This window comes from Carcharodon carcharias, chromosome 2, assembly GCF_017639515.1.
Source record: "Carcharodon carcharias isolate sCarCar2 chromosome 2, sCarCar2.pri, whole genome shotgun sequence".
Taxonomy (NCBI): domain Eukaryota; kingdom Metazoa; phylum Chordata; class Chondrichthyes; order Lamniformes; family Lamnidae; genus Carcharodon; species Carcharodon carcharias.
Window position 1 is genome coordinate 12,270,190 of NC_054468.1, and position 12,811 is coordinate 12,283,000.

The following is a 12,811-nucleotide window of genomic DNA, read 5'->3' on the forward strand; positions in this document are numbered from 1 at the left end:
ACAAACATTCACTCCTTCCACCACTGACGCATAGTGTGTATCATCCACAAGATGCACTGCAGGAATTCACCAAGGCTTGTTAGATAGCACCTTCCAAACCCACGACCACTACCGTCTAGAAGGACAAGAGCAGCAAATGTATAGGAACACCACCACTTGGAAGTTCCCCTCCAAGCCACACACCATCTTATCTTGGAAATATATCGCTATTCCTTCACTGTCACTGGGTCAAAATTCTGTAACTCCCTCCCCAACAGCACTGTGGGTATACCTACACCATATGGACTGCAGCAATTCAAGAAGGCAGCTCACCCCCACCAGCTCAACAGCAATTAGGGATGGGCAATAAATGCTGGCCCAGCCTGCGAAGCCCACATCCCATGAATGAATAAAAAAAACTCACACACAAGCACACCCACACACACTCTCACTCTTATATACACACCCACACACACACTCAGTCAGACACATGCACTCTATCTCACACACATACACGTTCACTCACTCGCTCGTACTGACACTCACTCTCACATGCGCAGTTAGACACACACGTGCCCTCGCACACACACAACACATGGAAGGGGACAAACAGGTAGGGTTATAGGGTCTATATAAATGCAGATTATTGGAGTAAAGGCAGACATTGTAGATAAGATTGATACAGGTTTCACTCTACATTCAATTCCTTGCTCCAAGCTGTTCAGCTATCTGGTTTCCAGTTAGACTAATCATTGGTCAGACAATCCTGCTCCTGCCATGCCAGCCCACGCTCCCAAACACCGGTTTACTATGCTTCAGAAGCATTGGGGAGGGGGTGTGGAGATGACAGAGAACTTGATGGTTCCTGAAACTAAGGGTAATATTGAAAGCGAGCTCTGCACGAGAATTTATTTCCCTCCTTTGTCACAGAGATAGGAAGCGATGACAGATGTTTTAAATTAAAAATGGTCTAATTAAAGTTGAACAGTATTCCCAGAAACAGTGCTTTTGTGCGCTAGCCCATTCTGATATATATTCTGGCTGTCCAAATGAATGTATTGTGGGAAAAACACTTGAGAGATACAAAACAATAAAGAAGCGAAAAGGACTTTTATCTTTTATATAAGAGAAACAGGCCATTTGGCCCACACAAACACAAGAAATAGGAGCAGGAGTAAACCCATTGAGCCTGCTCTGTCATTCAGTCATGGCCGATCATGGGCTTCAACTCTATTTTCCTGCCCACTTCCCAAAACCCTTAATTCCCTGGGGGACCAAAAATCTATCTATCCTTAAATGTATCCAACAAAGTGGCATTCACAACCCTCTGGGATAGAGAACTCCAAAGATTCACAGTGCTTTGAGTGAAGAAATTTCTCCTCGTCTCAGTCCTAAATGACTGTGGCCCCTTATCCTGAATCTGTGCCCCCGTGTTTTAGATTCCCCTGACCAGTGGAAACAATTTCTCAGCAGCTACCCCATCAGAATTTTGTAGGTTTCAATGAAATTGCCTCTCCTTCTAAACGCCAGAGAAAATTGACCCAGTTTACTCAGCCTCTCATCATAGGACAACCTCCTCATCCCATGGACCAATTTAGTGAATCTTCACTCTACTACCCCCATCAGATCTTTTCTATGTTTATGCTTCACATGAAGCTCCTTCCACTTTAACAACATATCCTTCTAGTCATTTCTCCCACATGTACTTACCTCGTAATCCAGAGGCTGAGGCTAATGCTCTGGGAACCTGGGTTCAAGTCCCATAGTGTGGAATTTAAACTCAATTAATAAATCTGGAACTGAAAGCTAGTCTCAGTCATGTTGACCATGAAACTATCATTGATTGTTGTGAGAAAACAATCTGATTCACTAATGTCCTTTAAGGAAGGAAATCTGCCATTCTTACCTGGTCTGGTCTACATGTGACTCCAGACCCACAGCAATGTGGTTGACACTTTACTGTCCTCCGAAATGGACAAACAAGACACTCAGTTCAAGGGCAGTTAGGGATGGGCAACAAATGCTGGCCTTGCCAGAGATGCCCACATCCCACGAAAGAATACATCTTTTAAAGTTGTTCAACTGAACTACTTGTGATAGCATACTCTGACCACTTTGTGTAAAGAATTTTTTCTTTAATTCCTTTTTGAATTCATCAGTCCCCCATCTTGTATTTATGGCCTAAAGCAAAAACCAAATACTGCGGATGCTGGAAATCTGAAATGAAAACAGAAAATGCTAGAAACACTCAGCAGGTCTGTCGGTATCTATGGAATGTTCCGTGCCAGACCTACTAAGTGTTTCCAGAATTTTCTGTTTTTATTTGGATTTCCAGCATCTGCAGGATTTTGCTTTTATTTAAGTGTTTAATTCACTGCCACTTCTCTTTCAGGAAGGCCCACCTTGAAGAAGTTCTGCTCTTCTCTCTGACAGGATTTCCGTTTGTCTCTTTTACCTTGTTCACCTTCATTGCTCTCCTTTTCCCTTAAGGTACCTACTAAAACTCACTTTCACAACCACATCCCCTTCTTCGACTGTCCAGCTCCAACTTAATCCACATGGATCCCAGTTGAAATCCAGTTGCTTAAGAGGAGGCGGTGGCATCGTGATATTGTCACTGGATTAGTGTTCCAGAGACTCAGGGTAATGCTCTGAGAACCTGGGTTCGAATCCCACCACCGCAAATTCAATAGAAAATCTAGAATTAAAAGTCCTAAGGAGATAAATGACCACATTGTTGATTATTGTAAAAACCCATCTGGTTCACTAATGTCCTTTAGGGAAGGAAATCTGCTGTCCTTACCTGGTCTGGCCTACACGTGACTCCAGATCCACAGCAATGTTGTTGACTCTTAAATACGCTCTGAACAAGGGCAATTAGGGATGGGCAATAAATTTTTAAAAAATCATGTTTCAAATCCACCCTTGACCACAGGTATCTCCATTCCTGCTGTTCTCGGAGCATCCTGAGATCCACACTTAGTACCGTACGCCGCTGATTGTACACTCTCAGTCTCTTTCCACAGACCTGCTGGGCATTTCCAGCATCTTCTGTTTTTATTTTATATTATATTGACGCAACTCCCCCCCCAAACCCCAACCGAGAAGTGCAAGCATCTTCTTTGCGTCTACCCTATCGAACCCCTTTGTCATTTTAAAGAGCCTCAGAAATGTCTCAAAAGTTTCTTAAAATGCAAGATGTTACTTTGAAATGCGGCAGGCGATAGTGTCTGTACACATAGTGGGTCGTTTTATGCAGAGCAACATCCCACAAACGGCAATGAGAGAAATGACTAGCTGATTTGTTTTTGGTGTTTATGGTTAAGTGAGCGGTGTTTGTTGTTCAGGACACCAGGTGAACGCTCTGTGTCGCCAACAGGGAATTCCATCCTAAGACATTGGACATATCGCTGAGTTTTTTTTTCTGGGTTTCTAGTAATGTGAAGCTGCATTCATGGCAGAATTAATTTTCTTCCAAGTCAGGAAAAGCTTGCATTTATATAGCACCTTTCATGATCTCGGCGTCTCGGAGCACTTTGCAGCCAATTAAGTACTTTTGAAGCGTAATCGGTGCTGCAATGGGGTATTTATGGTTAGACGTGACTTGAGTTTAACCTCTTAGCCGAAGGGTGGGAGCTTGGACAACGCAGCCCTTGCATTGTGGTATCAACTTGCACCGTGTGCACAGGTCTGGAGTTAGACAGCCTAACTTGAATAAAGGATAGGACAGGAAAAACTTGCATTTCTGCAGCACTTTTCACAACCTCAGGATGTCCCAAAGTTCTTTCCAGCCCATGGCTAACATTTGAATTATAGTCACTGTTGTAATGTCAGGTAAGCGGTGGCCAGCTTGAGCACAGCAAGCTCCCACAAGCAGCGAGGGGATCTCTTTTTATTCATTCAAGGTCAGCATTATATTGCCCATCACTAAGCTCCCTTTAGCTGAGTGGCCTGTCAGGCATTTCAGAGGGCAGTTAAGAGTTAACTGTAGTGTCGAGGGTCTGGAGTCAAATATGGGCTGGGACGTGTAAGGACTCTCAGCTGAAGACCCGTATCACCACTCCACGCTATTAGTCACTTTGTGAAGAAGTGTGCCACCAGCCTTTGTACTGTTCTGCTGGCAGAGAGGGTGAGAGAGAGAGAGAGAGAGAGAAGCTGACAGTGCCAGTCTCAGGAGAGATTCTGGGCACCTCTTTGGTACATCTGAGTGCCCGGGAATACCTCTCTAGCCCTTTTCTCCCCACATTGCTGCCGTGAGCTTTAACCTCTGACCTTTGGCCTCTTGCCCACAGTTCCCCGAGTCAACGGTCACACGAAGCTGGAGAGGCGGCACGAGACTGGCGGCTATGAAAGCTCTTCCACCCTGATGAGCAGCGAGCTCGAGACCACAAGTTTCTTTGACTCGGATGAGGATGATTCCACCAGCAGGTACGAGAGCGGTTCAGCTAAGAGGCTTTTGAGTTTTTTTTGGGAAACGGTTGACACAGGGCAGTGTAAGTGGGCTGAAAGGGCAGTTGGATATGTGTGAGGCAAACTGGCTGAGTGATATGGAGGGTGGGCAGAGTAGGAATTCATGAAACAGCTTGGGTGTAATTCACTGAGGTATCGGGGTCAGTTTGAGACAGGAGTTGTGGAGGGAGGTAAGGCCATTAGTAAGAGTATGGGAATTGGTGGTGGGAGCCAATGGTGACAATGACTTGCATTTATGTAGCACCTTCAGATTAATAAAATGCCCCATGGTGCTTCACAGAGCATTATCAAGCAAAATTTAACACCAGGCCACGTGTGATATGAGGACAGGGAGCCAAAAGCTTAGCCGAATCAGTTGGTTTTAAGAAGTATCTTAAAAGAGGTGGACAACTAATGAGGCAGAGAGGTAGAGGGAGGGAATTCCAGAGCTCAGGGTCCAGGCAGCTGAAGGCACAGCCGCCAATGGCGAAGTGATGAAAATTTGGGATGCGCAAGAAGCCAGAATCGGAGGAGGGAAGAAATCTTGGAAAGTTTCAGGGTTGGAGGAGATTACAGAGGTAGGAGAAAGGGTGAGGCCTCAAGGTGGGGTGGGGGGGGGGTTGGAAAACACAAGTGAGAATTTTAAAATGGAGGCGTTGGCAGATGGGGAGCTGACGCGGGTTAGCGGGTACGGGAGTGGTATATGAACAGGACTTGGTGTGAGTTAGGACACAGGCAGCACAGTTTTGGATGATGTCAGACTTGAGGGTGCAAGGTTGGGAGGTCCTCCTGATGCTTTCAATCTTCCCAATATGTAGCTGGAAGTATTTACAGGTCATTGAAGCCCACATGTTGGGTGAGCAGTGTAATTGAGAACCTGAGCCCCCATGATATGTATGGGGATACCAATGGACAGCGTGTATTGGTGGGGCCAAGGTTCGATCCTTAAAGGACTCTAGTGTTGATAGCTTGGGTGTGTGATGGGAAACCATCGCCATCAGCCGTGGCCCAGTGGATTCTTGAGTCAGAAGGTTGTGGGTTCTAATCCCACTCCAGCGACTGGAGCACAAAATTCTAGCTGCCACCCCAGTTCAGTACTGAAGGGGTGCTGCGGTGAAAGAGGTGCCATCTTTTGGGTGAGACGTTAAACCGAGGCCCTGTCTGACCTCTTAGGTGGAATAAAAATCCCAAGCTGTTAGTTCGAAGAAAAGTAGGGGAGTTCTGCCCAGTTTCCTGACCAATATTTAATCCTTTAACCAACATCATTAAAACAGATGTGTCATTATTATCACATTGTTATTTGTGGGATCTTGCTATGCACAAGTTTGCTGCCAAGTTTTCCCACATTGTAACAGTGACGACACTTCAAAAAGTCCTTAATTGGCTGTAAAGTGCTTTGGGACACCCTAATGTTATAAAAGGCGCTATATAAACGCAAGTTTTTTTTCAATCAGTGGAGATACTCCAGGGACAGTCTGATCCAACGGGAACACATTGGTTTGATATAAAAGCCAGCCTGCGTGATCTCGCACAAGAAGCGGTTGTTCCAAATAACACAGATGTATTTAAGCTGAAACTAGATAAACTCACAAGGCAGAATATAGCTGAAGGATATGCTGATGGGGTCGAAGTAGGGCAGAGAGGAGGCTAATGTGTAGCATAAACATCGGCATAGACCAGGTGAGCCGAATGGCCTGTTTCTGTGCGGCATATTCCATGTGATTTATGGGTAATGAATGCTGGATTAGAAAGGAACAGTGATGCGGGAGTTCAGAAACTTAACTCAATAAGTGTACAAGTCTTCTGCAGGTGGTACTAAGTATTGGGAGAGGACAGAGTGTTCAGAGAAAAAGGGATAAAACCCAGTCACTGCCGAGATGCAAAAGGTGCACAAATGAATTGCAAGTGACATTTAACATTGAGTAATTAAGGGAAGGTGTGACACAGTAAATAAGGGCACAACCAACATGAGTAACAGTGTTTTTATCTTATATGAGTAACAGTGCTACTCACTGACCCATGACTATCTCTACCCGTCACATTGCTGGAGAATGCAGCTTGTGGGTGTGAAGAGGATTATCTGTATCGATGGGGGAGGGGAGGTGACTGGAACCGTATCTCAGCGAGAGTTGGCCCCTACGTGGGAGAAAACTTTCCAAGGGATGGATACTGAGCACAAGACAGTGAGAGCCAGTGCAGACTGTCTCCATGACTTTGAAAAAAATGATTCTTTCTCATAGAAAAGGATGTGAAAAAGGAATATATTGGGAAAACTAAAGCTGTTGGCTTCAGTCCACGCCACAAACAAACTCAGGCCCCTCGCCCGTCTCCCTGGCAGTTGTCTGAGGCTGAACCAGACTATTCACAACCTCGGTGTCATATTTGACCCCAAGGTGAGTTTCCGACCACATATCTGCACCATTACTAAGACTGCCTATTTCCACCTGTGTAACATCGCCCAACTCCATCCCTGTTTCAGTTCATTTGCTGCTGAAACCCTCATCCATCCCTTTGTTTCCTCTACACTCGACTATTCCGACACAGTCCTGGCTGGCCTCCCATGTTCTACTCTTGGTAAACTTGAAGTCATCCAAAGCTCTGTGTCTTGACTCACACCAAGTCCTGTTTCCACCATCACCCTGTGCTCATTGGCCTACACTGGCTCCCAGTCAAGCAACATCTTGGCTTTAAAATTCTCATCCTTGTTTTCAAATCCCTCCATGACCTCATCCCCTCGCTGTCTTTGTGATCTCCTCCAGCCCCACAACCCTGAAAGCTATCTGCACTCATCTAATTCTCACCTCTTGAGCATCCCTGATTTTAATGGCTCCACCATTGGCTGTGTATTCAGTTGCCTAGACCCCAAGCTCTGGAATTCCTTGTAAATCCCATAAATCTCTCCCCTTCTCTACCTCACTGTCCTCCTTTAAGACGCTCCCTACTAATGCTGGGTCCATTTGTTGAAAATGATACTGAAAGATATAAATATCTACAATTCTTAAAAAAAAACAACCTACCTCTTTGACCAATTTTTGACCTGTCCTAATAGTACCCTTGATGTCAAATTTTGTCCGTTTATGTTCAAGTTCAGCACTTAGGGACATCTTTCTATGTTAATGCTATATAAATGCAAGTTGCTGTTACTCCTGTGGGGAAAGCCTTTGAGAAAAATCAATGAATTTCAACATTCCATGTAAATTTTATTGAGAGCTTTTGATCGTTTCTGTAATGTCTCCTGCCCTCTTGTGGTGGACATGGTTTACAGCACCTCCCAGAAAGAAGGAACATGTTTAGTTTTTTGGGGGGTAATTTTTTTCCCTCTAATTTTCCTTCCTCCTCAAGCAATGAGCTCTTGTAGGGGGTACAGTTCCACAAGCCAGTACCTTGCCAATTTGCCCGTCCTTTGTGCATGAGGACAGATAGTCAGTCTCTAAATTACCTGCTTACAGGAGTCACTACATAGCAGTCACGAACCAGCAAGGCCCCCATTCCACACTTCCTTAACGGCCTCCAGTTTGGACCCCACTGTGTACTAGGCTAGTCTCAATTAAAGTGACAACCCTGTCAACGTCAGCATTGAGTTACAAGGTTTAAGTCCCATTCCAGAGACTTGAACACAAAATCTAGGCTGACATTTACAGTGCCGCACTGAGGGAATGCTGCACTGTCAGAGGTGCCGTCATTTGGATGAGGCGCTTAACCAAGTCCTTGCCTGGTGGACAGGAAAGATCCCATGTCACTAAGAAGAATGAGGGTGTTCTCACGGGCCCACAATTATCCATTAACTAGCATATTATCTGGTCATTATCACATTGCTGAATGTGGGAGCTTGCTGTGCATAAATTAGCTGCCCCGTTTCCTATAATGCAGTGGCAACAACACTTCAAAAAAAAAATTACTTCATTGGCTGTTAAGTGCTTTGGGAAGTCCTGAAGTTATGAAAGGCACTCTATGAATGCAAGTTCATTCCTGGAAGCAGTGTTGTTGCAGCTTGAAGCAATGGCTTCAGTCAATCACATGTGCCTTGTACAGCATTCAGTCAGGAAATCCCAGATTGAATCTGGGCTGGCCCCATTTGAGACAGCAGGAGGGGCACTGCAAGTAAACTCAGTGCTCACGCTTGGGCGGGGGTTTCTACTCCAGATCATTTACCAGTGACTCCTGCCTGTCTGGATGTTGATCTAGCAACATGGGGAGGCTACTCAGCTCCTTGAGTCGAATACCCCATTCAGTGAGACCATGGCTGATCTATATCTGAACTCCATTTCCCGACTTATCTCCATAACCCTTAATAGTGTGTTTGAAAACAGACCTGTGAAGTGCTTTGGTATAAAAACAAAAATACCTGGAAAAACTCAGGAGGTCTGGCAGCATCTGCAGAGAGGAACACAGTTAACGTTTCGGGTCCGTCTGACCCTTCAACAGTTCTGTTTTTGTATCGGATTTCCAGCATCTGCCGTTTGTTTGCTTTTATCTAAGTGCTTTGGTATGTTTTATTACATAAGATAAATATGCTATATAAATAAAACCAGGAAGATAAATCTCTCAATCCCAGGTCAGAAATGTTCAATTGACCCCACCACCGTCACGGAGACTCAACAGCTTTTTTGGGGAGAGAGTTTTAGATTCCCACTATCCATTGTGTGAAGAAGTGTTTCCAGACACCACTCTTGAATGGCCAGTCTCTAATTATAAGATTATGCCCCTTATTCTGGACTCTTTCCCTCTCATCCCTTAACCTTCTACATTTAAAAAGAATACAAGCCTGGTTTACGCAACCTGCCCTCATCATTTAACCCTTTTAGCCCTGGTATCTTTCTGGTTAAATCTGTTTGCAACCCCTGCAAGGTCAATATCATCATCTTCCTGAGGTGAGGCACACAGACCTGAATGCAGTTCCTCCACATGGGGTCTGACCAAGTCTCTGAACCAACCGAAGCTTCACTCTCTCCCTTTGATACAAAAGCCAACATTCCATTCGCCTTATGTGTGGATTAAGAATGAGTTGGGGTCTGGGCTGTCAACCGCTACGTGCCTAGTGTTGGCCATCGAGGAGAGGTAATGAAAGATTTCCCTCTATCCAGTGAGCTGTCACTCCATCGAGAATCAACATCTCGGGCAAGAAACTAACGTAAAAATTAGAAGTGACGTTTGAACACAGAGTCTCTCACAGTCTTCCTGTGACTCGCTCCCATTCCAGGTTCAGCAGCTCCACAGAACAGAGCAACTCGTCCAAACTCATGAGACGACACAAGCGGCGACGACGGAAACCACGAATCCCCCGTATTGAAAGGGTGGGTGGATTCTTTGTCTTTTTCTGACTTTCAGCTGTCTCAAATCCAGTTCTTTTGTACTCAACAAGGGAAAAGGCGTTAGTTAATGTAGAAGGCAATAGTAGACTTTACATGTCAGGCACCTGGTGTTGTTATCTAGCATTCCCAGCTTAGATATGAAATAAAGTTCCCTCTATACTGTCTCATCAAAAACTCCCAGCACAGATACAGCACAGGTTAGACCCAGAGAAAAATTCCCTTGACACTGTCCCCATCAAACACTCCCCAAAGCAGATACAGCTCGGGGTTAGATATAGAGTAAAGCTCCCTCTACACCGTTCCCACCAAACACTCCTAGGACATATACAGCACGGGGTTAGATACAGAGTAAAGCTCCCTCTACACTGTCCCCATCAAACACTCCCAGGACAGATACAGCACGGGGTTAGATACAGAGTAAAGCTCCCTCTACACTGTCCCCATCAAACACTCCCAGGACAGGTACAGCACGGGGTTAGATACAGAGTAATGCTCCCTCTACACTGTCCCCATCAAACACTCCCAGGACAGGTACAGCACGGGGTTAGATACAGAGTAAAGCTCCCTCTACACTGTCCCCATCAAACACTCCCAGGACAGGTACAGCACGGGGTTAGATACAGAGTAAAGCTCCCTCTACACTGTCCCCATCAAACACTCCCAGGACAGGTACAGCCCGGGGTTAGATACAGAGTAAACTCCCTCTACACTGTCCCCATCAAACACTCCCAGGACAGATACAGCACAGGGTTAGATACAGAGTAAAGCTCCCTCTACACTTGCAGGTGTCTGTTGACATCCTGTTGGAAAGTCTGTACTGGAGATTTTGGGTGAGGACAGGATCTGGCTCAGCTGCAGGTTTGCTTTGGTCAAAGTGCCTACTGATACTCAGTGAGCAAAAAAGTACACCTCTGTGATGCCTTGAGACTGCCTGGCATGCACTGAATGTTTCACTAACATGAATCCCTTTGAGGAGCAAGAGGGGCAGTAAAGGAACATGCAGGAGAGAAATGCTCTGAGCTCTTGTGTGCCCTGTCTATGTGCAGAAAAACCATCCAGTTCCTCTCACTCGGAATCTAGTCCAGTTCCTCTGTACCTTATAGAGATCCTGGGAAGGGTCCATTTTACTGTCCTGCCGTTGAAAACATTGCTGGAAGCTGATGGGTTTATTAGGTTATGTTTGTGCTCTCTTTCAGTCCTCCTCATTTAGCAGCATCACAGACTCCACTATGTCCCTCAACATTATCACCGTCACTTTAAACATGGGTAAGTGCACTCTTCTCTACTAGGGAGTGGAGGGGTTGGGAGAATTGATGTGGGGGTCTGGCAGGGGTGGGGGGGCACATAAGGCTTTTTTTACAAAAATCATCCTAATAGAAAGTTAAACGTTAAAATTTTGCAGCATGTGTTACAGTGACGGAGCATTGCAAAAGTTGAGTGTTAGCTGCAACATTTCACGTAGAATTATACAACACAGTAGGACGCTATTCAGTCAACCCTGCCTGTCCTAGCTATTTGAAAGAGTGATCCAATTAGTTCCACTCCCCTGCTACTAAACAATAGCCCTGCACATTTTTCCCTTTTCAAGTACAAATGCAATTTTCTTATGAGTGTTACTATTGACTCTGCTTCCATCATCCTTTTAGACAGTGCATTTCAGGTTATAACAAATTCACCTTATTCCCCCAGGGTTCTGCTGCCAGTCACCTTGAATCTCTCAAATCTTTTGCTTCAAACTTTATTTCTTTCTCTCTCACCCCTGCCACACTCTTTAAATATTAAATATTGAAATAGGGTCCAACAAGGGATGGTGCATTGCTGGACCTAATTCTGGGGAATGAAGCTGGACAGGTGGCTGAGGTGGTGGTGGGGAAGCATTTTAGTGATAGTGACCACAACATGGTACAATTTAAGCTTGTTATGGACAAAGAAATAAACAAGTTGCAAGAAAATGTTTTGGATTAGGGGAGAGCGGATTTTAGTAAAATAAGGCAGGATCTGGCCAAGGTAGACTGGGAACAGCTACTTGTGGGGAAATCTACAGAAGAGCAGTGGGGGTAGGGGGGGAGCGTTCAAAAAGGAAATGGGGAGGGTACAGGCTCAACATGTTCCCTCTAGGGTGATAGGAAGGAGTAACAAGCCCAGAGAACCATGGATGACCAGAGATATTCAGGATACGATGAGAAGGAAAAGAGAGGCTTTTAGCAGGTACAAGGGAAGCAAATCAGCAGAGGCATTAGTGGAATACAGAAAGTGCAGGGTGGAGCTTAAGAAAGCAATTTGGAGAGCAAATAGGGATATGAGAAAGCTCTGGCTGGTAAAAGTAGGGAAAATCCCAAAATATTCTATAAGTATATCAATGGGAAGAGGATAACCAGGGAAAGATTTGGGCCCGTTAGGGACCAAGGGGGCAATCTATGGGTGGAGCCAGAGGACATAGGTAGAGTGTTGAACGAATACTTCACATCCGTCTTCACCCAAGAGAATGAGCATGAAGGTATGGAACTCCGGGAGAGAGACTGTGGGGTTCTTGAGCAAGTTGATATAGGGAGTGACAACGTATTGGAGGTGTTGGCAGGCTTAAAAGTGGACAGATCTCCAGGTCTGGATGATTTGTGTCCCAGACTGCTGAGGGAGGCAAGGGAGGAGATCGCAGGGGCTCTGACCCAAATTTTTAATTCCTCTCTGGCCATGGGGGAGGTGCCAGAGGACTGGAGAACAGCTAATGTGGTTCCGCTATTTAAGAAGGGTTGTAGAGATAAGCCAGGGAACTACAGGCCAGTGAGTCTCATGTCAGTGGTAGAGAAACTATTGGAGAAAATTCTGAAGGAGAGAATCTATCTCTGCTTGGAGAGGCAAGGTTTGATCAGGGATAGTCAGCATGGCTTTGTCAGAGGGAGGTCATGCCCAACAAATTTGATTGAATTTTTTGAGGAGGTGACCAGGTGTGTAGATGAGGGGAGTGCAGTTGATGTAGTTTATATGGATTTCAGCAAAGCCTTTGACAAGGTCCCACATGGGAGACTTATAAAGAAGGCAAATGCACATGGGATACAGGGTAATTTGATAAG

The 12,811-nt window shown here is 45.3% G+C and overlaps 1 protein-coding gene across 1 annotated transcript in view; it reads left to right on the plus strand.

The window, feature by feature from the left end:
* LOC121272569 (segment polarity protein dishevelled homolog DVL-3) overlaps positions 1-12,811 on the plus strand; it is a 130,992-nt gene that overhangs the window by 95,058 nt on the left and 23,123 nt on the right. The window contains exons 5-7 of the mRNA XM_041179221.1: positions 4,272-4,407; positions 9,629-9,722; positions 10,937-11,006. Of these exons, the coding sequence (XP_041035155.1) occupies positions 4,272-4,407; positions 9,629-9,722; positions 10,937-11,006 (300 nt within the window). The remainder of the gene's footprint in view (positions 1-4,271; positions 4,408-9,628; positions 9,723-10,936; positions 11,007-12,811) is intronic.